The sequence below is a fragment of the Fusarium vanettenii genome (assembly GCF_000151355.1).
Source record: "Fusarium vanettenii 77-13-4 chromosome 11 genomic scaffold NECHAsca_30_chr11_1_0, whole genome shotgun sequence".
In the NCBI taxonomy this organism is placed as follows: Eukaryota; Fungi; Ascomycota; class Sordariomycetes; order Hypocreales; family Nectriaceae; genus Fusarium; species Fusarium vanettenii.
In genome coordinates, this window is record NW_003315855.1 from 248950 (window position 1) to 274794 (window position 25845).

At 51.0% G+C, this 25845-nt stretch overlaps 10 protein-coding genes across 10 annotated transcripts; 3 read left to right on the forward strand and 7 right to left on the reverse strand.

The window, feature by feature from the left end:
* Nucleotides 1-244: 244 nt before the first annotated feature.
* NECHADRAFT_86331 (uncharacterized protein) lies at nucleotides 245-2184 on the reverse strand (the record flags this gene model as incomplete). The annotated part of the gene is made up of 3 exons (XM_003043138.1): nucleotides 245-1095; nucleotides 1151-1719; nucleotides 1781-2184. 3 exons carry the CDS (start codon nucleotides 2182-2184, stop codon nucleotides 245-247), a joined length of 1824 nt encoding a protein of 607 aa, XP_003043184.1.
* Nucleotides 2185-3381: 1197 nt separating this feature from the next.
* On the forward strand, nucleotides 3382-4769 carry NECHADRAFT_97120 (uncharacterized protein; the record flags this gene model as incomplete). Its single annotated transcript, XM_003043050.1, has 6 exons — nucleotides 3382-3458; nucleotides 3522-3594; nucleotides 3649-4000; nucleotides 4047-4167; nucleotides 4209-4257; nucleotides 4308-4769. 6 exons carry the CDS (start codon nucleotides 3382-3384, stop codon nucleotides 4767-4769), a joined length of 1134 nt encoding a protein of 377 aa, XP_003043096.1.
* Nucleotides 4770-5588: 819 nt separating this feature from the next.
* Nucleotides 5589-7228, forward strand: NECHADRAFT_51571 (uncharacterized protein; the record flags this gene model as incomplete). The annotated part of the gene is made up of 3 exons (XM_003043051.1): nucleotides 5589-6005; nucleotides 6060-6283; nucleotides 6331-7228. 3 exons carry the CDS (start codon nucleotides 5589-5591, stop codon nucleotides 7226-7228), a joined length of 1539 nt encoding a protein of 512 aa, XP_003043097.1.
* Nucleotides 7229-7413: 185 nt separating this feature from the next.
* NECHADRAFT_97122 (uncharacterized protein) lies at nucleotides 7414-8670 on the reverse strand (the record flags this gene model as incomplete). The annotated part of the gene is made up of 1 exon (XM_003043139.1): nucleotides 7414-8670. One exon carries the CDS (start codon nucleotides 8668-8670, stop codon nucleotides 7414-7416), a length of 1257 nt encoding a protein of 418 aa, XP_003043185.1.
* A 647-nt stretch (nucleotides 8671-9317) lies between these two features.
* NECHADRAFT_51406 (uncharacterized protein) lies at nucleotides 9318-10289 on the reverse strand (the record flags this gene model as incomplete). Its single annotated transcript, XM_003043140.1, has 1 exon — nucleotides 9318-10289. The coding sequence occupies one exon, from the start codon at nucleotides 10287-10289 to the stop codon at nucleotides 9318-9320; it is 972 nt and encodes a 323-aa protein (XP_003043186.1).
* Nucleotides 10290-14304: 4015 nt separating this feature from the next.
* NECHADRAFT_51515 (uncharacterized protein) lies at nucleotides 14305-17463 on the forward strand (the record flags this gene model as incomplete). The annotated part of the gene is made up of 2 exons (XM_003043052.1): nucleotides 14305-14570; nucleotides 17262-17463. Coding segments are annotated over 2 exons (468 nt in total), but the record flags the coding sequence as incomplete, so codon positions are not given.
* Nucleotides 17464-18417: 954 nt separating this feature from the next.
* NECHADRAFT_101984 (uncharacterized protein) lies at nucleotides 18418-19523 on the reverse strand. The gene is made up of 2 exons (XM_003043141.1): nucleotides 19411-19523; nucleotides 18418-19357 (listed from the first exon to the last, which is right to left on the reverse strand). The coding sequence occupies exons 1-2, from the start codon at nucleotides 19448-19450 to the stop codon at nucleotides 18537-18539; spliced, it is 861 nt and encodes a 286-aa protein (XP_003043187.1). The 5' UTR covers nucleotides 19451-19523; the 3' UTR covers nucleotides 18418-18536.
* A 1357-nt stretch (nucleotides 19524-20880) lies between these two features.
* On the reverse strand, nucleotides 20881-21657 carry NECHADRAFT_51324 (uncharacterized protein; the record flags this gene model as incomplete). The annotated part of the gene is made up of 1 exon (XM_003043142.1): nucleotides 20881-21657. The coding sequence occupies one exon, from the start codon at nucleotides 21655-21657 to the stop codon at nucleotides 20881-20883; it is 777 nt and encodes a 258-aa protein (XP_003043188.1).
* A 1354-nt stretch (nucleotides 21658-23011) lies between these two features.
* Nucleotides 23012-23925, reverse strand: NECHADRAFT_51592 (uncharacterized protein; the record flags this gene model as incomplete). The annotated part of the gene is made up of 3 exons (XM_003043143.1): nucleotides 23012-23214; nucleotides 23273-23576; nucleotides 23632-23925. The coding sequence occupies 3 exons, from the start codon at nucleotides 23923-23925 to the stop codon at nucleotides 23012-23014; spliced, it is 801 nt and encodes a 266-aa protein (XP_003043189.1).
* A 1066-nt stretch (nucleotides 23926-24991) lies between these two features.
* On the reverse strand, nucleotides 24992-25612 carry NECHADRAFT_6316 (uncharacterized protein; the record flags this gene model as incomplete). Its single annotated transcript, XM_003043144.1, has 1 exon — nucleotides 24992-25612. A coding segment is annotated over one exon (621 nt), but the record flags the coding sequence as incomplete, so codon positions are not given.
* Nucleotides 25613-25845: the final 233 nt, after the last annotated feature.

Sequence of the window (25845 nt, forward strand, 5' to 3'; positions counted from 1 at the left end):
AAGACCGGTAACCGCGTTATGCGAACCTCACGAATGAAGACAGCCTCTGATCCTGAGATGCGATTGGTTTCTCGATAAAGCACTAACGCAGATGGTGTTGATAGCCAGACGCCACATGTCATGAAGGTTGTGTGCCACCCTCGCTCGGGCTAACGGGATCAGCACGCACAGTCACTGTGACATCTTGAACGGTTCGTTGTGAACTTTGAAAGAAAACGTGGAAATAACCTTAACTACTCATAATCTATCTTGACTTTCTCGCATCTTCTAGAATCATGTGCGCCCCCTTCTCCGCGATGGCATACACAGTGGCTTGAATGTGTGCACTGATCTGTAGCGGCATGACACTCGCGTCGACGACTCTCAATCCCCTGACGCCGTAGACACGTAGACGGTCGTCTACTACGCCGCCCCGGATGCCGGCACGCCCACCCATGGCACAAGTGCCCACTGGGTGCCAATCGGTAATTGTATTGTCAGAGATCCACTCCTCGAGGCGTTGATCGTCTCGAAGCGTTGCCAAGGACGGAGAAGCTAGTGCGCGGATGATGCCGGCCAGGGGCTCCGTGTGGACGATGCGGTCTAGAAACCGCGCCGCTTCCTTCATCACGTCCAAGTCTAGCGCCCCGTGTGCGCCACCGTAGTAGCGCGGGTCGATACTGGGGTGGTCCTCTCCCGACGTGGAGGACGGCGGGATGTGGATGGACCCGACGGAGAAGGGATATTGGAGGATCTGGAGCATTGTACCGTACCTTTTGCCGTCTTGACCTTGGAAGAAGGGGTTCCAATTGCCTAGGTCAAAGATATACTCAATTTGGCCTAGCTTGGACTCGCCATTGAGTCGTTGCTGCAAGATGGTCTTCTTGTCGGCATCGAATACCGTCAGCTTATCAGCCTTGGCAGAGAGCTGAGCCAGAGTCTCTCCAGGTACAAAGTGGTTGAGAGGCACGTAGCAGAGAGAGCAGGGTAGGATCGTCAGTGGACCGGCCTTGTCTTGAGAATAATGTTCCCACGCGACAGCGGCGAGCTTCTCATCTGTCTGTAGATCGTCTCGATTAGCGAGAAGAGGGTCGACTTCAAATATGGCCGCCAACACTGTCGATCCCTCACGTTAGCAGATGATGAGTCGCACAAGAATTTGGGTGCTTACTCAAGTGGTCCTGGAGATTCTCTCCCACCGTCGGGATGTCAACTTTGACCGGCACCTTAGCCTGAGCCAGAACCTTGGGATTGCCGATCCCGGAGAGTTCAAGGATCTGCGGTGACTTGATGCTACCAGCAGACAGGATAACCTCGCGGGACGCTGAGATAGTGTGTTCCTGGCCCTTGCATGAGAAGCGAACGCCTGTAGCCACATATTGGCCGTCGAACTCCTGCAGAACAATCTCATTTACCGTAGCGTTGGTGAGAATGTGCAGATTGCTCCTTGTGGCCGAGCAGTAGCCAGTTGAAAATGAACGAGTGGCTGATCGAGGGTCTACGGCGTTGACGCATGTCCAAACGCCGACATTAGAACCCCCAACATGGGATGAGTTAGTCTCGACGCCGACCGCATTGAGAGTCGGATGCCAGAGACTGTGCGTGGGGGAGTAGTCGGTGGGATACGAGACTTGGATGGGACCCGAGGAACCAAACGTGTCTGCGTCGTGGGAGACATTCTGCAGCTTCTGCACATGGGCACTTGGAGGGTGGAATGTCTCGGATTTCTTGAAAAATGGCCTGCGCGTCGTTAATGGCCAATGCAAACAAGGAACCCTTGATAAGAGATGGATGCACTCACAGAAGACCTTCCCAACCCCATCCTTTGTTTCCTAGGGCCTCCCATGCATCGTAGTCATCCTTGCTGGCGCGGTTCCAGGCCATGTAGTTGAGAGCGCTAGTGCCTCCCAGAACTCTGCCTCTTGGCCAGGGCAGAGTGCGCCCCTTGAGACCCTGCTGCGGAACCGTTGCGAGGTGCCAATCGTGGCGGCCGCCCAGTGACCTCCCGTAGAGACCAGGGACGTCAATGTCTTGCTCACCCTGGGCGACGACGCCTCCCGCCTCGATGACACCAACCGTGTACGAGGCATCAGACTCTGCGAGACGTGAAGCGACAGCCAGACCGGCTGTGCCCCCACCGACGATCAGGAAGTCAAAGGTGCGGTGGCTGAAGTCGTCAGCGTCTACTGTCCGTGGGATCGTCATGGTTGGTTGGAGATGGGCGATGCGCTGGAGAGGCTAATCGGGTGCTACGTTAGAGTCTTATACACGGTAGATTAGGTGGTGCGAGCAACGGCGCTGGCTGAGACGATAATGGACGAGAATAAATCGCCCATGGAGAGGGGATTTGCTAGCGTGAAGATGGCTGTGTCTCGGGCTGCGCACTTTATTCGTCGAGGGTGCATATCGACAAGGTGGAAATAGAAGGGGCTATACTACGTAGTAGATACGAAGTACTGTAACTGGACACCCCGCGCAAGACCTGTTTACAGGGCCCCTGCTGGCCCATCTTGCTCCTGCTTCCTCTTATCGAAGGTTACGAAAGCACTCGAACCATGAGTTTGCACTAAATGGGTTATTTAATCCAGTAGCACGGCCACTAAGGCTTCCCCATCCTCCGAGCTGAAAGGTACGGGGGATGCGCTGGAAAAGGATGATCCCTGGAACGAGGGACGGAAGTTACGGAGAATTCCGGCAGTACAAAGGAGCAGGCTTGAATCCTCTGTTGGTCGAGGGGATAAATGCTGTATTTATGGAACCAATAGAAAGAACCACTTTAGATGGAACCTTGTCTACGTGTCAATAAAAGTTAATTGAGCCTCGTTGAGGCTCTGTAAATCACAAATCACCATGATCATCGTCATCATCCAAAAAGCTCAAGAAAAAACGCAACATTCGCATCCCATGTCCATCGTGTGACCCCGGGGAGCTAAGCTTTTGCCCAGCCGGCGCGGGGAGCCAGGGCCGTCTTCCGACCCGCGGTCTGGAGCGCCTTTTGATGTCACCGTAATTTAGACCTGACCCCAGCGTTTTCTTAGTCTAGATCTGGTGTGCCCCTCCGGTCCCTGTCGAAATTGTTAGACTCGAGGTTTAAATCCAACCGGTCAAAAGAGAGACAAAGCAAGTAGGCGCACTAATATCCCGCATGCTAATCGTCCGGTAGCTCAACACCGAAACGTCTGGGAGACCATGGTCGAGAGCTTGACGCCGGTGTTGGGATGGTGCGGAAGATGGTTCCCCTGACGGGGTTGTTATTGTAAACGAAGCCGTTCCAATATTAAGCTTTCCTCTAGGGAAAATGATTGTAGGAATTTCTCCGCGAGATTTTTTGTCTTCTCTTTTTTACAAGTGACAAGTCTGCTCTTGGCGGGCATGGAACGTTGAATCTTTGATCGTCCAACAATGGAATTTCTAGACTCGCTGTTGTTGGAGTCTTGGACTCTTTGGGTTGTTGGCTTGGCAGCTGTTGTCTGTCGACTGTGAGTATTACTATTACCAAATATCTCTTGGCAAGAATCCTTTGTTGACTGTTTATTTTGCAGAATAGCTCGACGGATGAAGATTGGAAAATGGAGTCTCTTGGCTATTGAAGATTATCTCATGGTCTTTGCTCTTGTACGCCACCATCCCATTCTTACTCTGCAGATCACTGACATCCTTCATCTGTAGCTCAACTTTACAGGTGTTGTCGTCTGCATCAACCAAGTCGCCAAGAATGGTAGCAACTACTTGCCCCCCGATGTTGCCGCCAACCTTACGCCCGAGGGAGAGGCGCAAGCCATCTGGGGTAGCAAGATGACATTTGTCCTCGAGATCTTTACCCTCACGGCGACATGGACAGTCAAGGCTTGTTTGCTATTGATGTACGGTCGGTTGACAGAGGGAACATCCACGCGACAACGTTGGGGAGTCAGAGTCGTCGCTGCATACTGCGCCGTGACTTATGTGCTTGTCACTCTCATGTTTGTCTTTTACTGGTGTAATCCTACCTATGAGTATTGGAGGGTACCAGTCAAGATCAGTGAGTTGTACGCTGTCTCGTTTATTTCAATGCTAACAGTCTTTAGTGCAATGCGCGACGTATTATAACCATATGATCTTTGCGACAGCTTGCAACATTTCGTCAGATCTGATGCTGCTTCTCGTTCCTATTCCTCTCATGATCAAGATTCGATTGCCACGCAAGAGGTGAGTAACCCTTACAACTACAAATCGATCTTTACTAACAGCTGCAGGAAAATCGGGCTCTGTTGTGTCTTTGGTCTTGGCGTCTTTAACGTAAGAAGAACCACACCCTCTATCAAGGCTCAACCGCTGACCATCTGCAGATCCTCGCCGCCGTCTTGAACCGATATTACAACTTCAGCAACCCCAACTCATACGTCTTCCTCTACTGGTACGTCGCCGAGGTCGGCGTAGCCATGTGCGTCGGAAACCTCCCCCTCTGCTGGCCAGTAATCCGCCTCGCCCTCGGCTCCAAGGGCGACTCGTCAAATCCTTCGTACCCAAACACATCATATCCCGACAGTTCGGGTCGTCGCATGCCCCAGAGCCGCCACACTTTGACCAGCAAGGCGTCACTGTGGGCCAAGCTAGACGATGAAGATGGGAGGACGGAGCTCTCTCGTGAGCAGGGCAGTGAGATAGAGCTCGTTGGCCAGAGTGTGCCCGATTTGGTGAAACAGCCTTATCAAACTGAAGCTGAGATCACAACCGGGCGTCCTCGACATGGACACAATTCGGGTGATCACATCATGGTGGTGACCAAGGTGGCTGTCACGACAAAGTAGGCGATGATTGCACATATCTACGGGAAGAATTCCGGCGTTTTTTTTTACTATCTCTACAACTGTGCATGTAAAACATTAGATCTAGAACAACAAAATGAAGTGTAAATCCTCTGTCTTGGCAACAGTGGGAATGCCTGTCTGCCCCTCTGGACCCTCCTCTAGCTCCGGCAGATTTCCTCTGTGCGCGCACCCCGCGGACTTGTTTCCTTGGCTCCCGCGAAAGATTTCTTGGCTCCCGCTTGAGTCGGCAGCCCGTGCTTCTTGAGCCCTGTCTAGCCTTGATTCGTGCATGGAGGGGTGGAGAAAAGAAGGCGTTAGCTCTTGCTGGTGGTTTCACCGCTGCTAATGCACAGTGAAAGCCAAAATGTAACCAGGGTTCCAGGGTCTCGATGCTCTTTCGCCAGCGCAGACTCGCAGCAAGAGGACGACGCAAGCCTCCATGCGTTGAAATCCTTGGGGGAGGACGGGGCTGAAGGACGGGGCCATGCTAGCAGCGAAACCATCGCGTAGCTTACCCGAAAGAAAGCCATTTGGCTAATGTAACGAGGGAGTGTGGCCACCGGTTATGCACTCAAGTCATTAAACAAAACTCTAAGCTGCTGCCTTTCCTGCAGGCTTTGAAAAAGAACGTCTTTCTAACCAGCTCCCCTATTTTCTCCCTCTTGCTGGACGTGTCTTTCTGTCTTACCTGGCTGGGTCTGTTGTACCATGCTGCACTGCATTCTGTAGCTCCCACACAGCCGTCCATCTGCACGTTCCATTCTTTCTTCTTTTCTTCTTTTCTTCTTTGTTCTGTCCTGCTTCTTTACATCAATCAAGATGACGGCTTCAAACCCTGACCCAGAGCTCGCCAACGAGAAGCATGGCATGGTGAGCACGACGCCATCCACCGATGAGAACCTGAGCTCTACTGGGCAGCCCGACACATCAATGTCTTCCCTCAAGAAGCTCAACGACCGGGTTGAGGGCCTCGCTGGCCTCGAGGCAAGGGGCATTGACCGTGTCCTGCCCAGTGAACGTCAGGCTCCATCTCATGCTGCTGATCTTCAGGTCGCTGTGCTGTGGTTCAGTGCCAACCTGTCGCTCAACAACCTGGCTACAGGTCTCTTTGGTCCCATGGTATTTGGCTTGGGTTTCTTGGACAGTACATTGCTTGCCGTCTTTGGAACCATCCTCGGCTCTTGTTCGACTGCTTACATGGCAACATGGGGACCGCAGAGCGGTAACCGAACAATGGTGAGATGACATGCCTCCATCTCCTCTTATACTTGGCTGACATTGACCTTGTAGGTCGTCTTGCGTTACTTTATGGGATACTGGCCAGCCAAGCTGCCCACTCTCCTGAATGTCGTTCTCATGGTTGGATACACAACGATTGACTGCATCATTGGCGGTCAAGTTCTGTCTGCCGTTAGTGGTGGTAGCATGTCCATCCAAGTAGGCATCGTCGTCGTTGCTATTGTGACATTGATCATTGCCGTCTTTGGCATGCGAATCTTTCACAAATACGAACAGTATGCCTCCTCTTCCATGCTTGATGTCACAAACTAATGTCATCTAGATATGCCTGGATCCCTCAGGTCGTTGTCCTAGCTGTCCTCATCGGAACAGCCGGTCCATACTTTGACTCTGCTGCCAAGCCCACCGTCACTGGCTCAACCCTCGCTGCCAACCGTCTCTCCTTTTTCAGTCTTTGCTTTTACGTCCCCAATTCTTGGGCCGCTGCCGCCTCCGACTTTTACGTCTACTACCCTGAGCGTACTTCTCGCCTCAAGATCTTTCTCCTTACCACTATTGGTCTCACACTCTCTTTCAACCTTGTGTACCTCATTGCCATTGGTCTCGCTACCGGTCTTACCAACAACAAGGCCTGGACTGACGCCAATGCCGTCAGCACTGGCGCTTTGATCGTCGCTGCTTACGACCCTCTTCATGGCTTTGGTCGTTTCTGCTCCGTCATCATCGCTCTTGGTGTCATTGCCAACAGCACCCCATCTATCTACTCTGGTGCTCTGGGATGCCAGGTTCTTGGCCGATATGGAAAGGCCGTTCCTCGCTGGTCTTGGTCTTGCGTTCTTACCCTCATTGCCTTGGTGCTCGCTATGGCTGGCCGTGAGCACCTTCTAGTCATCTTCCAGAACTTTGTCGCCTTGATGGGTTACTGGGTCATGCTCATGATCTGCATCGTTGGAATGGAGCATGCTCTCTTCAGCGGCCGCAAGGGCTTCGACTGGACTGCCTGGGAGGACAAGTCGTACCTCCCAATTGGATATGCCGCCTTTGCTAGCTTCATCCTTGGTTGGGTTGGAGCCATTCTCGGAATGTCCCAGGTCTGGTATATCGGCCCCGTCTCTGAGGCTGCTTCCCTGGCTGATCTCGGCATGTGGCTCGGTTGTGGATTTGCCCTTGTCTCTTTCCCTCTTCTGAGATTCATCGAGCTCAAGGTTGTCAAGCGATGAGCATGTTGGGGATTGATGAAGAACGAAAAGTTCCTGTATATACGATGAACTTGTAGATAAACAAACTAACTATCGAGAGTACAGCCATCTCCTTATAATACACTTCCAAAATGATCTAGATGTTTACTTGCCGTTCTGAATACCGTGTCTCTAACCATCCTTGAACAAAAAGCACCTCTGTAGGCCTAGATAGGCACCTCGTCGATGTCGTACACCATCTGCTCCGTAGCTGAACCCCATCGATTCATGCCAAATGCCCAGAGGCCATGCATGTACATCCACAAGCCCATCTCCTTCATCCATAAACCCCACGGCCCCGTCTTTCTTCTGATCGTTCCATTCTGAACAGATCTGCTAGCCATCTCATTCACTCTTGGCCTGCGAATCTCAGTGAACTTCTGAAGAGTGTCTGGTAGCGACTGAGGTTGGTTGTCGAGCAGTCGACCAAGAAGAAAGACATCCTCGAGTGCCATGGATACACCCTGGCCGGCGTGGGGAGGCATGGCGTGCGCGGCATCTCCAAGGAGTAGACAACGCCCCTTGTTCCATGGTCTGTCAAGAGGTAGCTTGTAGGTGGGATAAAATTTGACGACGGATGTGTTGTCGACAAGCTGCCTCATGAAATTTCCCCATTCTCCGCCTGCGTTCTTCAAAGTGTCTAGAAGAGATGACTTGAAACCATCCACCTCTTCCTTCCGTCGGACTTCCCATCCGTCCCTCGCATCTCCCGAGTCAGGCAGGGGAACCTCTTTTGAGAAACCCCAGAAAAACTCGTCATCCGTGGCTGTGCACACCATAGCCAGCATCATGCCCTCTTCTGTGAAAGTGATGTTCATGCCTCTGATCTGAGATCTTGCCGTCTCGGAGAAGTTGGATGCTGGCACAAGAGCTCCCAGGGCTGCCATTCCAGTGTACTCGGGTGCTTGTTCCGGATCCACGTAGAGTTTTCGTACAGCGGAGTGAATGCCATCACACCCAAGTAGTAGATCACCGGCATCGACAGTTCCGTCCGAGAAAGTAACTTCAACACCATCTGTTGTATCCTTGATGGAGGTGATTCGTTTGTCGTAGTGGATGGGGATCTCGGCCTTTTCGACAGCTTCAGTCAGGACTTTTTGCAAATCCATCCGCTTGATGCGCAGATAGCCAAATCCAGTAATGTCTCGAGCCGGCCCGATCAGGTCCTGCTGCCCCAGCAAGCTACCACCGATGGAATGCATTGAGAGGGTAGAGTGGCTGCTGCCATGTTTGTGGAGTTCATCAGACACGCCCAAGCGATCCATCAGGCGTAGGCCGTTGGGCGGAATTCCAATGGCGCCGCCTAGAGTTGTCGGCTCTGGTCGAATCTCATAGACTGTGCAGAGGATGTTTGTCTTTTGATGTAGGCGAAGGGCGGTTGCCAGACCAGCGGGTCCGCCACCGATGATGATGGCCTGGGACATGTTAGTGGAGGTGGTTGGACAAGATGGTGCAACATACCTTTGTCTTTCGCAACATGACTTGAATTTTAGATGGTAGTAAGAAGAACTTGATTGTTTCTTTGCTGTTGATTTGAAGTGGCATGAGTAGGAAGCCAAGTGAATTATATGTTGGACACCGGAGAAGAGCCCGCGGATGTCCGCGGGCCTACGTTTCCAAATCAGGTAATCAGCCCCGAGGTTCAAACTCCGGCCTCCGGACACCTCGGACCTCCCCAGCAACCGCAACGGCTCGATGCACTCACATGTTACATCGGGGTGGCACTTCGAAAAAACACTCCGGTGTCCGGCTTACGCGGCACCGAATTTATGTGGGAAATTCGGCCCCGGATAATAAAAAGCGGCCGTACCGGCTAACAGACAACACCAGATATCAGGCATGAACTTGGTTAAAGACATGATACATTTTTCTTCCTCCATATCTCATACGTTATACTCTACATTCTATCATTTAATAGTCTCATATACCTTGGGCCTCTACAGGCGCATCGCGTTCCACCTCCCAACCGCCCAGATAGCGTGAGCATTCTGCTGAACGGCCATTACCATTCATTCTCTGTGGCCCAACATGCCGTGCTTCGGCATGCATTAGAAGTAATTTTACTACCATTCTACTCAAGTTCATGATCCAAGTCCATGTCCAAATCATTCAGAAGAGATGTCCATTCAAAGTCCTGCAAATCAGGCACCGCAGCGAGGAAGTCCGACCAAAGTTGGTGTAACTGCTCTTCTCCGGGTGACTCGGGTTTACCCGTTACATTTCCAAAGGGATAAACTGGAGCAACGCCCTGTTCTATGTCCCGTGGCTCGGGTACCATCGACGACGAGGCGGTGCCTACTACCAAGTTTCCTGATTGCCGTTGTTGAGGCTGGAGAGTGGCCATGATCAGCTGCATCTTCTTCTTGATCCCTTTTATTAGTCCATGTGTATCCTTCTCAGACCCTTCCAATGTCTTATATATCGCCAAGATCTTTTCCTTCCGAGCTTGGGCATCTGGTGCGTCGGGGTTGAACGACAGATCTGTTCCCAGAGTGACAGCAGCCATGGTGACGTGCTGCAGAACAACCCAGAATCTCTCGGCCCTGAAGCCACCCGCAGCGGTTGGACCATCCATCATGCGTCGAAGTTCCAACACTTGATGGGCCGAGTGTACACTTGCGGAGCGTGAGTAGGCATACTTGGGGTTCCACCACCCTTCAAGGTGGTAGGACCTGTGGAGTCGACAAATGCGGGCATGCAGGCCAAAATGGAGGACGATTCTTTGCCAGGTGATATAAGGGCGCTCTCGACAGATATCCTGGCTCTGTCGAATGCTTTCAGGATCCAGCCGGAAGAAGACGGGGAGGTTTGTGAGTATATCGTTGAGCTTTTTATCCAACCCTAGAATCACTTCATAGTCGGCTTCCAAGAATTCGTCCATCATGGGTGGTATGGTGTCGACAATCTCTCGGCAAAGATCAGCTAGTTTAATCCGGTGAAGAAAAACAGTCATTCCTGTCGGCGTCGACAAAGGAAGGTTGGGGATTGGATCAAACGGCGTGATCATTTCGTCGTCAACGTTGCTCGGATAGTTGACGCGCATTTGCCTTGGAATAAATGTGTAGACTCCTTCGTGGGAGCTTCCTGAGAAGGCACTCAACCTGTATACAACCAGTCAGTGTGGTTCTAGAAATGGCATCGGGATAGGCCATTACCAGTCCGAGGCCACCATACTCCACCAAACTCGTCGCTGAACTTCGACCTCTATCGCGTTGGCACCTTCGAGTATTCTCTCTCTGGTGCTTGAAGGCGTGTCGAGACGATGCAGAAGCATGGATTTTGCCATCAAGTGACATCGAAGACGAAGGGCCAAAGCTTTAGCAGGGAACGGTTCGTCCGAGTTGATGACGATATGTGCGAGCGTTGCCGTTGCTGCTAAGGCCGTAGTCGATGGTGGTACAGGCTGAGTTCTATCATCCAGTATGGTGGTGGCCAAGTGCGTGTACGTTTCAAAGGCATACTTTGCGTTATCCTTGGTTGCGCTCAAATCTTGGAGAAGTTGTGTGGTCCAGGACAGTGTTGCTCCAGCAAAGATGCTAAATAGCAGGAGCAAGTCTTCAATCTTACTCTCCCCTTGACGTCCATGAATGATCCGATAAGTGCCTTCTAATATGTCTCGAGCTGAGGGAATGTGCAAGATGCACAAACTTGGCTGAAGAGTGGATGCGAAATGGTCGAATAACTTCCTTGCCTGGTCCGCGGGAGGGAGTTGCGCGACCAGTTGTGCAATGTACTCTGAGCGGGATAAAAAGCTGCATGGCACCGTGTCGGCATTATGAGAGGACAATGGAGTGTAATCTGGCCACCGGGATTCTAATTAGCATAAATTGGGGAATAAACATGAGACCAAGCTCATACTTTGTGCAGTGTGACTCGCAGAATCGCCCCCATGCATATTTCCTGGCGTGGAGAAAACAGCTTCTTCTAATTTCTGTAAGCGGCCAAGAACATTCGCATAGTCGCTGCATAGGCTGTCAGCCATCTGCACATAAGGGCTGGGGAGAATACAAACAAGGCCGAGTGCCCCGAGGGTGCCATGGAAAGGCTGCTAGATGAGGTCGAGTCGGCAGGCGTAGGGCCAATACCAACTTGTGCCGGGGCGTTCTCCACAGGCCTCTGGACGAATTGATGTCTTTCTTCATACACACAGGGAATATCCCTCTGTGAGCAGTTCGAGCAGGGCTTATTCCGACCACAGCGCCGCTTCTTTTCCCGACAGGGGCGGCATGAGAGTGCAGGTCTGGCCGGTCGGTGGATGACCATTACCGGATCACCCGCGTTAGTCCGCTTCATGGCTAAGAGTCGGCGTCTTCAGGGGTTTTTGAGTCCGATTCAAATTGATGAGAATGGTGAGGAAAGTAGGAGACGTTGCTGTGGAAGAGGGAGAAGCCGCGGGAGTCCGCGGGATTGCTTACCATTAATGGTTAGTCTATCACGGAGTAAGCTCGTGGTTACTAACTCTGGTAGATTAGGAAGTGATATACACCGTTACACACAAAACGCTCCGACGTTTTAAATTGTCAACCATGGCAGACGGCTGTCATTGCTGTGGCTAAGTGTGGCCGTGGTGGCTGACTCGGGAACACACCATGGCACGAGGACCATACATGCCTGTGCACTGTGCCAATCGAAACCAGGGATGAGCCATCATGAGCAGCCTAACAGCCAACAGAACGGCTTTACATGAAACCGACGTGGCGCAGTTCATCTGCCTAAGCAAATCGAGCCATGCTGGCCAGTACCATTATATACCTCTCGCAGGTCATACCAACCATACTTACCATCCTCTTCCCTTGTCTCTGGCACTTTTAATCACCGCCTGTAGCGCAAGCGACCATGGATCCGACGCCAAATCCCTCCACCTCTGCCGGGAACCTGTGGGAGAAGGCTCTCACTCAGATTAGGGATGAGCAGTTGAAGATTGTGCTAAAAACAACCGCGAGAACGCAAAAGAGGGATATCCTCGTATGTGCCTCCTGGAGGTGTTCTGATGGTCGGAAAGGTTAACAGCGTATTCGTATCAAGTCAGCTGTGATGCAAACAGCCCATGAATCGGAACAAGTCTGCACCCGAACAAGGTCGAGATTCAGAGATGTTGATGGAAATGAGCTCATTACTTGCGACCTGTTCCAGAAGATGGCTTTCTCTATCAAACAGTTCGAGCAAGAAAGCCAAAATGGGTTACCATCTGACCCCATCAACGCCTTCTTCCCTTGGGCCGCTATTCGATACCTCCTTCGGAAACTGATTGGGAATGCCCAAGAATATGGTCTTGTGATCAGCGAGTTGGTAAGATACACTTCAGACTCTTCAGACAAAAGCTTTAACCGACTGCGGCAGGAACAAATTGCCTGCGTAATGGCCAAATGCATCCAAGTCGAACGCCAGATCCTTCATCAACAAAGCTCTTCTACGCGAGACAATTTGGCAATGGCATTGACACACCTGTATGCCGAAATTCTTACGCATCTTGGGAGAATGATCCGCTTCTACAGAGAAAATATCCTCGGTATGTTGTACAAGTGCTTCCATCACACTTTTACTCTGTCATTTGTGATCCTGACCCCATCATAGCAGACACTATGGAGGAAAGCGATTTTCGTCCTGGGCAGAACTCGGTGAGCATGGAAGCAATCATGAGGCAAGCAAGAGACATACCAAATCTTGCTCAACTTAACGAAGCCCAAGCATCACGATTCCCAGAGCCAACTTTCGTTCGATCGTCTCCCTCGTCTCTGGTATACTGGAAGACTTTGGCTGCGGACAACCAGGAGAGATTGAACTCGTGGCTTGCCCCTCTGCCACTCAACCAGCCCGTTAGAGATTCATCAACATTCAACCCGCTGCTGGGTAGCCCACAGTTCCAGTCATGGCACCTCTCCAGCTCACCTTGCCTGCTATTCATTCAAGCCCCTAATGATTGGTGCTCTGCGGCGGTTGACGAATTGTCGGACGCCGCCCGAAAGACCACATCTCCGGCTCCGTTTGCCCACATCTGCTGTGCCGAGACGCCATTTGGACACGAGGCTTCCTCTTCAGATGTCATTATGCGCACTATCCTATCACAATTACTGACGCACAGGAATGACGAAACAAAGATCCGCGAACTCTTGTGGGCCGACTTTGAACGCCGATCGGCTCTAGCGAGAGTGAGAGGGCAACATCTCTCCAAGCCCGACAGCCACGAGTGTGTGCAGCTCATTCTTGAACTAGCCGAGCAAGATCCCTTGACAGTTGTCATTAGCGCCATCGACAAGGTCAAGGAGGTTGATGGTCACAATCTGATGGAAGCCTTGAAGGAAATTGCTGTCAATGCAGGCAGCGTAGCAAAGATACTCGTCTCTTGCAGTGACGACGTCAACGTCTCCTCCACGCTAGCTCGAGACCACCTTGACTCTCACAGTTTTCATTCAACTCAAACTGAAGGCGGCGTTTCTTCCAATGTCATGTGTTTTACGGGCTGCATAGAAGGAAAGGACAAAGCGGAAACATTCTCACTGGAAGGACACGCCTTTGACAATGAATCTCGAGCTCAAACACCCAATGGCCCGGAAAATATTGCTGTTCGTCTTGCTCAAAGCGATGAACCGTTCCAGACATTGGCCGAATACGAACTAGCTGTCCTGGAAGCGACAGAAACTGGCTCTGTGGCTGACCTTAAACAACTTGAACATTCCAATTTTTGTCATCAGCTTTCCTCCAAGGAAAACAAAGAGAAGGTCACCTCAATGGCTCGGAAAGCCATAGAGGGTGGCCACATTGGAGCACTCACCTGGTGTCTCAGGGCATCGCCCTTCGCTTCCAATCTCCTCCCAGCAGACGCCGTAGCAGTGGCTGCCCTGTATAGTGACCTGGCGATGGTCAGATATCTCCTAGGCAAGGGCATGAGTATCGAAACCGAAGGCCAATTCGGTTCACCGTTGGTCACGGCAAGCTTGCTCAACCGTCAAGCCATTGTCCTGGTACTTATCCAACTCGGCGCAGACGTCAATGCAAAGGGAACTTTTGGAAGCGCCCTAGACATTGCAGCAATGAAAGGACACACAAGCATTGTTAAAATGCTCCTTGAGTCAGGAGCGAGCTTTTTCCGAGGAGGAGGAGTGCATGGTTCCATTTTGCAGGCTGCTGCATTCAATGGTCACTTGGACACTGTACAGCTTCTCCTTGACGCAGGGGCAGACGATTCTATCGGAGGCTATACAAAGGACGCACTTCATGCCGCAATAGAGGGAGGCCACCCTGATATTGTGCTACTCTTGCTTACAAGAGGCTTCCCGCCTCGGCCACGCGATAGGCTGCGTGGGAAAGAACAATGGCCGGCCCTGTCCAGGTCCAGAGACCTTCTACGTGAAGCATCTCCGAAGAGGGTTGCTCGAGAAGACGGCGAATATTACGAGAGCGAGGACGAGGAGGATGATTTGAAAGCGGTAATGCCTCTCACAAACCTCGATGCCATCTTTGAGGCCGATCAGCATCCCTGGACTCGGAAACAGAGTTCGATGAAGGATCAGAAGAGGGGGTTCTTCAAGTACACCAACGCCCTTGATTCCGCAGTCCGGTCAGGACATGACAGTGTGGTTGATCTGATTCTCAGCCTGGCAGATGCTTTAGATCTTGGCAACAACCCAGTCGAGAAAGCTACTGTAGTCGCAGTGGAACATGGCCATTTCTCGATTCTCAATCTTCTTCTAAAGCATCTAGCTACCAGGATACCCATTACTGAATGCCTCGAGTCTCTTTTTAGCGCTGCGCGTCAATCAAAGATTCGAGATTCTTCAGTGGCGAAGCAAGTCTTTTCTGTTGTAGGCCAATACTGCACTCCTGTCGAACTGGACAAGTTCAAGGTGGAGACGCTCACTATGGCTCAAAGATACGAGGCAAGCGATGATTTGCCCCCAGGGTCGGTGGCTCAGGATCTGAGGTCCGCCTGTACCCATGGGAAGCTGGATGAACTGTTGACCATCATCGGCTCAAGACATATTGGTCAACTCAAGCCAGAACAACTGACAGAAGCACTTCACCTATATGCCATGTGTGGCCATTATTCGCTCTTCAAATCTCTTTTCGAGTTTCTCCTTGACTCTGACTACCTCCACGACATGTCCAAAGTCTCAGACAGTTGCTTGGTCGGGGCAGCAGCGAATGGGCAACTCGATATCGTCAAGTTGCTCATCTCATCACATGAGACAACGCCGTTCAACGCGATGACCATTGGCGGAGCGTTAGTCAATGCCTGCGAAAGAGGATACAGTCGGGTTGCTCAGTACTTGGTCCGAAACGCGTCGGCAAATATCAACGAGCTTGCTTGCGATTCTCTGGTTGGTCTTCTATCAGAGTTTCCGTTCGAAGTGGATATCTGGGGTCCTTCTCGATCAAGTCCCAAGAATACCGGATCTTCTCTCCCTATCATATCGCCTCTTCAAGCCGCTCTTCGAGGCTTCACAGAAGCAAACTGTGGTTATACGAGGAATGGCTCCATGCAGCGTAACATCAACCCTCATTCCGACCCTGATCAGATTGTCAAAGTGCTGTTGGACTTGGGGGCCAACCCAAATGAACTTGGGGGTCAGCAGATGTATCCTATCCAAGTAGCGGCAGAGTTTTGCCCTCCTTCAGTGGTGAAGCAGTTGATCGAAGCTGGCGCCGATGCTAACCTGGCTGTGGGAGAAGAGGCCATCTTCAAGGCAGCAGGCCGAGAGGTGTCAAGTGGGGAAGTACTGAAAGTGCTCATTGATTCTGGAGCCAAGTTCCCTGGCGAAGAAGCCGCCATTCAAAAGTTATTTGAAAAGGCGCTGTACTACTTTGAGCCATATCCCCAAGATAATCCCTCCCCCCAAGAGGATGGGTGCTCTTCTCATGGCCGCGGCTTTCAGGTCAATCAAACCTTGCAAGAGGTGTTCAAGCATGGACCTGGAGCAGCCGTTTCTATCTTGATGGCGCTCTATCCCCAGTGGACAGCTTCTGACGAGAGATGCGTACATGTACTGCAAATGGCAGCCTTTCTGAACCATCACGAACTGGTCGCTACGCTTCTGTCACGAGGCGTCGATGTCAATGCTGCAGGACACTACTACGGAACAGCTCTGCAGGCCGCAGCACGTTGTGGACACAATGATATAATCTTCCAACTGCTTAGTGCAGGCGCCCAAGTCAATGCCCTCAGAGGGCAGTGGGAGACGGCGCTACGTGCCGCAATTGTGGGTGGCCACGAAGATGTCGTTCGCACGCTTCTTCACAATGGTGCAGACTTCAAGTCAGGATCAACGTTCGAAACCGAGAATCATGGAGATATAAAATCTTCCTGCTTACAGCTGGCCGTCAGGACAAACAAGGTTGGCATAGTCAACGCCCTTCTCGAGGCTGGAGCTGTTCCATCCGACGACGAGTCAGACAGTGTGGGCAGGGACCAGCCGCCGCTCATCATTACTGCTCTGCGAGGAAACCTAGAGATTGCAAAGACTCTGATCGAATCCGGTGCTGATGTCAACGTGGAGGGCAGAAGTAGAGACAATCGCAGCAGTCTCGATGACGCGCATGCGAGTCCGCTCTGTGCAGCCATCTCCAAGAAGAACCGGGATGTTACCAAGTTTCTTCTTGAACGTGGCGCCGAAGTGAATCAGACAGATAGAGGTTGCAGAAGCCCCCTCTCTCTTGCAGTCGACGTAGAGGATCAATCACTGGTGCGGCTCTTGCTCAAGCACGGGGCTAACATCGGCACCGCTCTCATAGAGGCAGCTGAGCATAACCACCTGGGAATAGTCCAAGACTTGCTTGCAGCCGGAGCAAGAGTCGACATTAAGCAAGGGCCCTGGGGCAATCCTTTCGTTGTGGTTCTCAAAAAGCCATATCGTAGGGAAGTGAAGGACATTCGGATCGTCGAGGCCCTTCTCGAGGCGTTGATGGAGACTCCAGATCCTGAACCCATCATCGAGGAAGCTCTCTCCGAAGCTATCAAGGAAGGCAACAGCAGAGGCATTGACCTTATACTTGACTACCTCCCTACGTCGGCCTTGAGATTACGTCAAGCCTGCTCTGTGGGGGCTGATCAAGCTGTGAAGCGGATTTTGCGGCATGGTGTGAACCCCAACGAGGCTGATGGCAATGGTGACTATCCGCTTCACCTTGCAGCTGCTCATCTGCAATCATCTGTGGTCAATACCTTGATCCAACATGGAGCTGACATGAACGTAACCACCCACGAGGGTAAAACACCACTCCAAGCAGCCTTGGAGGCATGTGCAGCACCGCGATTCGACCTCTCGAATTCAGGGCCAGTATGGCAAAATCCAAGGGGAACGACGGCCCGGAAGCGCCGAAGATTATCCAAGTGGCCTCAAGACATCGGCAGCAATCCTCCTACCATTCCGTTTCCTAGCTTCCATCAATGTGAGCTGGTTGCGGCCATGCTACTGGACAACGGTGCAAGCCCTGTCTCGGTGGCAAAGAGGGCAGAAGGATCGCCTCTTCATTTAGCCTGTCTAATTGGAAGCAAAAAGACAGTTGTCAAACTTGTTGAAAAGGGTGCAACCGTCAATGAGATCGGTGGCCATTTCGGACATGTCCTCCTCATTGCTGTCGCAACCAGCCGACCAGACCTTGTTGCCATTTTGCTCCAGCACGGGGCCGACCCCAACTACCTTCATGAACACAACGGAACTCCGCTTCATCTTGCCAGCAGGATGAATTCAACATTATCGGTCAAGCACTTACTCGAGCATGGAGCGGATGCGGCCAAGCGTGATGCCGATGGCAATCTCCCGCTTGGCGTTGCCCTCAAGAGCGCAGAAACAGAACGGAAAACCTCAGACCGTGCTTGGAGCGGAGATACTGTTCAGTCTCTGCTCAAGTCAGCAAGAGGCGATACTCAAGAGATTGACTTGTCCCAGTCGGCAAAATGCTCGGCCATGTGAGTTCTACCACTAGTCTCCAGAGAATGCCAAGTTACGACCCAAGTTTTCCTATTGAGGAGTATTGGGGGCTATTGGGGGTGTTATTTTCACCATGGTAGGGCGGTGTTGCTGGACTCGGATGCAGCTGGTCGATGCTCTAATGAGGCACAGCCAGGAGCTGGATATGGGATGTAGTTAATACGAGATACCAGAGTGAGCGTAGCAGGTGACTACACGATATGATGTAAAGCTTGCGAGGGAGGAATGCAGTGAAGTAGAAGTAAATATATCATGTATAATCTTCGATTTTTGCCCGGTAACGCCCCGCTACATCGCTCACTTCTATAGATATCCTCTATTATGTCCCGAAATGAATGCCTTCTCTTCTTCAAACATGTCATCTATACTTGAATAGACATGGCCTGGCTTTCCCGTGTGAAGTTCATCGCCGAAGCGCAAGACTCCCGTTCTACACGTCGTTTCTGCTGAGCAGCTGCTTGCCTCCAGTATATCGCCAGAGGGAACGGTCGATCTGACTCGGCCCAGAAACCATCCCCATTAACTGCGCGACGACGATAGTTGCCGGCTTTTGCTCCCTTTATCAAGGTCTCCACATCTCGATGCTCGCTAGTCCGTTTATCCCACTTGAGCTTCAAGGCGTTAAAGTCGTCGCTGACGAGGATCGGAATCTTTGGTGATCCTGAAGATTGTGTTGATGTGTGTAATGATTGAGAGAACAACAACTTGTATGTGGCGATGGTCAAAAAAGGGCTGTATACAAGGGTCTCCTCATTGATCATTTGCCCTGCATCACCCAAATCTGATGAAGATGGCGTCCTGAGCACAGTAATGCCAAGACCGTTGAGGAAAGCTTCGTCTATGGCTGTAAAAGTGGGATCTTGGGCGTATAACGTGAGCGGACCCTTCTCGGTCATTGGTATTGTGAGATGAGATGCGATAGCCATAAAGATAACAAGTTGCTTAATTCGGCGTTGTTGGTCTTTCGAGTCCAAGAGACTGCCAAGACCAAGAGACACGAGTCTCGTGATCCGTGGGCGGTTCTTCACATTGAGCATATCTTCAAAAGAAGCTGCAAGAGCAGATTGGTTGAAAAGATCCATAGCGTCATCGTAAAGCCGAGAAAGCTGGTCCAACTGCCTAGAAGACCCAGCATGTTTACGCGAGGTCGATTTGAGGCTTTTCGTTTGATGAGATCGCGCGCCTATAACAACGCCTGTCAGCAAGATCCTGGCACTCGCGGCTGGGCAGGCTCACCATTGCCCTCCAAGGGCTGGGGTTTAATTGTGTGTCGCATTTGGATTAGTGTCGATGTGACAAGGTCAGCACTTGAGCGATGTCTATCGGTATGGTAGTAAAATGAAGCAGTGTGTAGTTTGCGATATGGAACTTGTTGATGGGATTCAGGAGTCAAGGCAACAATCATCTTTATACAGCTATTCAAAACACCACATTTATCATCCAACTCTTCAACACGAGCTTGTATTGCGTTGCGTGCTCGGTCTTCGGTTTCCTCGGTGTTCCATGTCAGTGGTGCTTGATAAGCCGACAGGGATCGCGTGTGCCGGAAAAATGATTCGAATTGGGAATGTACATTTCTAAGCTAGATTACGCTGGCGTGATCTGACAAATCACCGATTGAGTCATTCTCTCGACGTAGATAACAACGGCAAACTGTAAAGAAGCCGAGCATTCCCATGAGATTTGACTCGAAATAAATGTCTCGTCGAGTCAGACTCGCGTGGGAGTCATCGGACTTTGTGTCATGGACTTTGTGTCATATTTCCACACAAAGAACCTGGCATGGTTTATTGGTCACTGTCCAACGTCTAGCCGCCCATACCAAAGTTCTTTACTCGCCAACAGCCCTGTAAGACCCTTGTTTTAAGCGTCCAGACTAACGTTATTCTGGATGGAGGCTTCCAAGACAGTGGACTGGCCGTCATCCAGACCTCTCCAATTTCCAACCTCACGTCAGCCCTTGGCCTCTAGCCACAGCCGAAGCCAGTCAAGTGCGTCAAGCTAGCCATCTGCAATTCAGAGCAGGGCACCTCGGCTGGCAATTATTCGCATAGCAGCGCCAATTAGGAATGAGCATGTGCTCGAGGCTGAGTAAAGAGACAGACCGTTTGACATTGCCCCAATCGCTCCCGCCTGCAAGTAAACCTGGTGGCCAGGGGTCGCTTATGGTACCCGAGCTGACAAGGCATGGAATCATTGCAAGCTCGCAGTCGAGTGCACTCTTACGATGGGGAGTAATCGCGGGGATGTTTCACTCGCCAGTCTATCGGGTATCTGTCAAAACCACATTCAACCCGATGTCCAATGCCACCTCATCGCAGCAGCCCCATTAGCAAGTAAAGAATAGATTATGCGTCAAAAGCACATTTAGCAGTCCGTATTCGCGTCCCCTCGATGCCGTTGTCACTGTTATGTGTGCACTCGATGTAATCTCCAAATAGGCGCGTCGCGGGTCAGGTTTCAGCATTTTGTATAAAGCAACCGAAGTGGTGTTCTATAATGTACCTGATGAATGAAAATGATAAAACTTATATACAGTCTATAGATAACTGATATGAAACAAGAATATGTGCAGAATATGTACAAGAAGGTAAATATGCCATGTACTCGTTCCCTCATCCCACCCGTCATCCATCATCAATCTAAACCATACCATGCATGCCCATAACCCAACCGAACCGTTTTCAAAAGAAAGAAACCGAAAAATTAGGCAAGAATCTCCGAGATGGAGCGCTTAGCGTTCCTCTTGATACCGCACTTGTTCAGGCAAGCATCAATGCCGAGAGCAATGTTGGCGGGAATCACCTCACGGAAGCTCTCAATGTCCTTGCCGTCGATGGTCTGAACTCCACCGAGGGTAGCCGAGACAACATCGCCGTTCAGGCTGAAGAAGTTCTGGGCAATCTGGTTCACACCGGGGTCGGGGTCGTTGAAACCGGCGACGAAGACGGCATCTTCGCAGTCGGGGTTGAACTCTTGGTGGATGGCTCCCTTGGGGAAGACGGACATTTGCCAGGTGTCCATAGTGTTCTGGATAGGTTTGGCACCGTTCTCGATGACAAAGTTGGTCACGAGACGTCCCTTGACGATGATGTTGAGCTCGGTGGCTCGGTTGTGGACGTGAGCGGTGTTCATGCCGCAGGGTCCAAGGAAAGCGACAGTCATGGAAGCACCGTTGCCAATAAGAGCAGGCATAGTGAGAGCAGTAGCAGAGGTGGAACGGCCACCCTTTCCCTTGGACTCTCCAGATCCGGTAGCGGCCTCAAAGTCAAAGACGTAGTCGCCAGGCTGGTCAAGGAGCTTGGCACGCTCGACCTGGGTGGGGGCAGTGATGAGCTTTGCGATGAGGTCCCTGTCGCCGGAGCGGGTGTTGATGGGGACGATGGGAGGGAGAACGTTGTCGATGCTGTCGTTTGCTCGTTCGGCGACTGACTTGGCTGCGGGGGCGGCGAGGGCCGTGCCGGCGAGGAGGAGCATGCTCATGAACTGCATTTTGAGTGATTTGGTGTGGGGGTTAGAGTTTGGAAGTGATTAGAAATTGTCGAGTGAGAAGTTTGTTGAGTTGATTAGTGTTGTTGTTGATGGTGTAGAAGAGTGTGGTGAGTGATGATGGTGTTGTTGTTAGTCCGTCATGTTCTTCTTATAAGCACTTGAACCTCGGACTCTGACCTCGCTAGAAGCTGTGATATCCTTAGTCTCGCAAAAAAGTTCTTGGGCCTCAACCCGTCAGCGCTAACATCACAAGAATCTGACTGCATCGGTACTGCCAGTCCCGCACATGACAATGTTATTCCCAACTACAATCCCTTGTCGGACTTAGCAGGGCTGAGTTGGAATCTCTGTGCGTTGGCAGCCGAGTTCCGGAAGGGTAACCAATGAGAGTGAATCTTGGCATAGCTGACCGTTTATTTCCAGCTTGCTCCGCCTCTTTGGAGGCTGGGGGCCCTTTCGAAGGATCGGCTGGGGCTGATGGCCGCGGAGACCATTTGCTGGTCGGCTATTGATCTGTTTCTGCGAGATTAGGGCTAGCCTTGTTTTGTTTTTACTACTAAGCATTAACCTGCAATGGGATGCCATGGACCCCAACTTGGTGATGCAGCTTACGGTCCAAAGTGAGGTCCCCGAAATTATCTGCTGACTCTGCAATGTTACAATGACAGCTCCAACCCGCATTTCAAGTCGGTGAAAAGGAAATAAAAAGATCTTTGGTGATGGATTTGCGAGATTGTCGAACAAAACCCATGTGCATCTGGGGTATGACAGCTTTTGATTCCAAAGTGGCTGGGATCCATCGCGCCTGACATTGAAGCCAAGCCACGTAATCTTAATATCACCAAGTAATGCCTGACTAAAACAAGTCTAAATCGCAGGGTTCATGGGAGAGGAGAGTGCTTTTAATAGAATTTTGCTGCAGCCTTAGCCACATTCTGCATTCTTGAGTAGTGGCTAGTGAATCGTCGCGGATAGCATCACTTCCGTTTGCTTGCATGAATCCTGCGTTTGATAAGATAGATTGACATTTAGAATGTTTCAGATTATGCTAAACTGACATTGTTTTAGAGCTATTTTTTTGTTCCCACGCGAGCGATTGGTGACACCTTTTGTGAGAGCTTTGTTTGATGTTTCATAAGCGCTTAAAACAAAGTATTTACACTGCCGGCCATGCTCTGACAATTCATGCTTAATGCCATACTATTATAACTCGCTTATCGAATCATCAAAATGATTCCATTCATTACCTGAAAATAATTATCCCTTGCTGTCCTCATTATCCTGAGAACACCGGCATCGCCGTTACTGTAGGGTAGGATTCTCTTCAATGCCGACCGTCCGCTTACTACACCTCATGAGGACTGTCCTGTCCGGGGTTCGCCTCCTCATAATGCAACCGCTTGACAAGCCGATAATACAAAGCAGCAAGGGTCGCGCCGAGAGCCGGTCCTACCCAGTAAATCCAGTGATACCCGGGGAAGCTTGCGCCTGCGACTGCGCATCCGAAGCTGCGCACCGGGTTTGCAGAGCCACCCGTAACGGAAACGCCTGTCAGAAAGTGTTAGTACTCGGGCATGTTGCCGGAATAAGACTAGGGATTACTCACCGGGGATAAGAGCTACAAAGAGTGCAAGTCCGATGCCGACGGGTGCAAGGAACGTGTCGCGTGACTTTTCAGCCGCCAACATCAGAACGACAAATACCAACTGCGCCGTGAAGAACATTTCGAGGAATACACCTTGTGCGATAGATGTGTTGAGTCCAAGAAGAGTGTTGGCCTGTTCCACTCGTCCAGGAAACATGGCATCAACAAGGCCACCAGCACAAATAGATCCAAGAACCTGTGCAGGGAAAAGAAAGGCTGCGCGCGTCCATGACAATTGGCCCCCAACACATAAACCCAAAGAAACCTATATAAAGAATATGAGTTTGCGTATAGACCAGATTAGGAAAGGGGCTGCCTACAGCTGGGTTGAACAAACCGCCACTGATGCGATAAAACGCCCACGCATTTACCAAAAGCGAAAACCCGTACGACACGGCGATCCAGATATCAGTGGTGCTGGCCAATCCTCCATTAGGCGCCGTATCTGGCGCTTGGAGAGCAGCCATGAGATTCCCTGCATAGCCAAAGTAGAGGAAGAAGAATGTCCCCACAAACTCGCCAGATGCTGCGACGAGGTGACGGCCGACTGGACTGAGTTGGTACTGTTGATGGTGTGGACCGTCTAAAACGCCGGCTTCGTCTGATGTTGCCATTTTGTTTGTGAGAAGCTGGACCCTTGCTGTCCGTGCCTAGTGTCGAACCTGAAAATCCGTTTCAAAAGAAAGATGGTGTTGCTGTGCGCATGAAGGAGAAAAGCAGGGAAATTCAACTTCTGGGGTCAAGAAAAGTCTGGGGGAGCTATCAAGCTACCTAAAGTGGCTTGAGACAAACTTGAGATTTGGTCGTCTCTTGGCTGATGTGCTGGGCTTGAAAATGACGCGCACATTGGCTGTTTGTTTGCGTCCAACGGGCCATGGTGACACCTGTGGTAGGCTACTGGGCACTCTTCGCTATGACATCAAGTGCACTTTTCCATTGTCTAGTGAAGTGATAAACACAACTTGCTGCGGTGAGATGATGCTCAAACTGCACAGCTGAAGATGGTCTTTGCAGAGTTGGACAGAGATTTGCATAGGCGCATATTGTAGGTGCCGGCGAGGAGGTTATCATACCAGTTATCACCAGGGAGCCTCAAGAACCGACCAGGTATCTGAACCACAGACGTTACACTCCATTCCCATCTCGTCCATCTGCAGCTGCGCGTCCTCCCCAGACCCCAAAAGCTAATCTATATTAAGACGAAGTGGAGGGTCACCCTACCCTCCCGTCGAAAGCCACAGCCCGTTGTTGTGTAGCTGGAACGTAACCAACACCCAATGCGGACCTTTTCCTCCTGCTAGTGCGATGTGTTGGTGTTGGGTTGGAATGGAAAGAGGTGGTGGCATCGTCGGTCGTTGGACGTCATAGCGTGTTTTTCTAAGACATTGGAGATCATCTTGCCGTGTTTGGAGATGGGGGTGATTTTGGTGGCTTGATTATTGGTGATAGTCTGGTTGATCTGAGGGGCCATGATATGATGTTTTGTTGAGCAGCATTATAAGGCCCAAATGCCTCTGAAAATAGCAGAAGGTATCTTTTACTTTTGCCGTTGGCATAGTAGTCTATTGTGTTCCATATGTTTCTATCTATCTCAATCGATAGAGGGTATATCGGTAAAAGGCATCCCGCTCAAGACGTTTCATGCATTTCATTTGTGAAACTCGGATCGCTAACAACATGCGCTCGCTTTTCTCCTCCAGAATAGTACCGAACCGCGATACAAAGCGTCCTGATGATGAGAGGGTGCCCTCGAACGTAAGGACCCGTAAAGTAAATGTCGGCATTGTCGTGTACCCGTGATTGCAGTGTCGCAAGTTGTCCAACGTTGTTGAACAATGCGAAAACAAGCGAATGACAAATATCGGCGTCCGAAAAGGGTGGTTTGCTTGTTTGTGATGCGTCGTTTTCTGCTATTCTGGAGAGGTGATACTGTGATCGGGGCTCTTTGCTGAATGCTTTGCAAAATGTCGATGCAACAGCAGTCATTTTCATGCCAATCCGAGTATAATCCACACCATATATGTCTCCAATCAGCTTATCGACATTAGAGTTATCGCCCTTGTCCGCAAGTTCAAGCATCTCATCAAAGGTGCGGGCTTTTGTGAGAAGCAACAAAAGTCCACAGAGGGCAGAACCTCCAAATGACGAACCCGTGATGCGCTCACATCGGCGATTGTCAAAGACTTGAAAGAATGATACTCCAGAGCCAATGTTTACGAGCAAATAAGGTCGTGTGAGGTCTGTTGGTAGAGTTGAGGGTATTATGTTGTCATCCTTGAACGTGAAAATGTCGCAATCCGGTCCCGGAATAGGTGGACTCAAGTGGTCTGTAAAGCCTGTAAGCGTATGACAGTGAGATGCACATTCTAACATACCCGCAGCAGTGTCCAACACATCCTGCATCCCAAATGCCAAGGCCCCCTCAAAGTGAGACTCTAGCGGTGAGTTGCCGTTGGTGGCAGCCTCAATTGAGGCCTTCTGCTGGGTGATCTGGTCACATCCGTCCTGTGCGTCCACAGAAGACGCAGCACCCC

Coding starts and splice junctions, on each gene's coding strand:
- NECHADRAFT_101984 (XM_003043141.1), bottom strand. CDS start 19,450: ATGCGACACACAATTAAACCCCAGCCCTTGGAGGGCAATG. Junction 19,358..19,410: donor CCAGCCCTTGGAGGGCAATG/GTGAGCCTGCCC, acceptor GCGTTGTTATAG/GCGCGCGATCTCATCAAACG.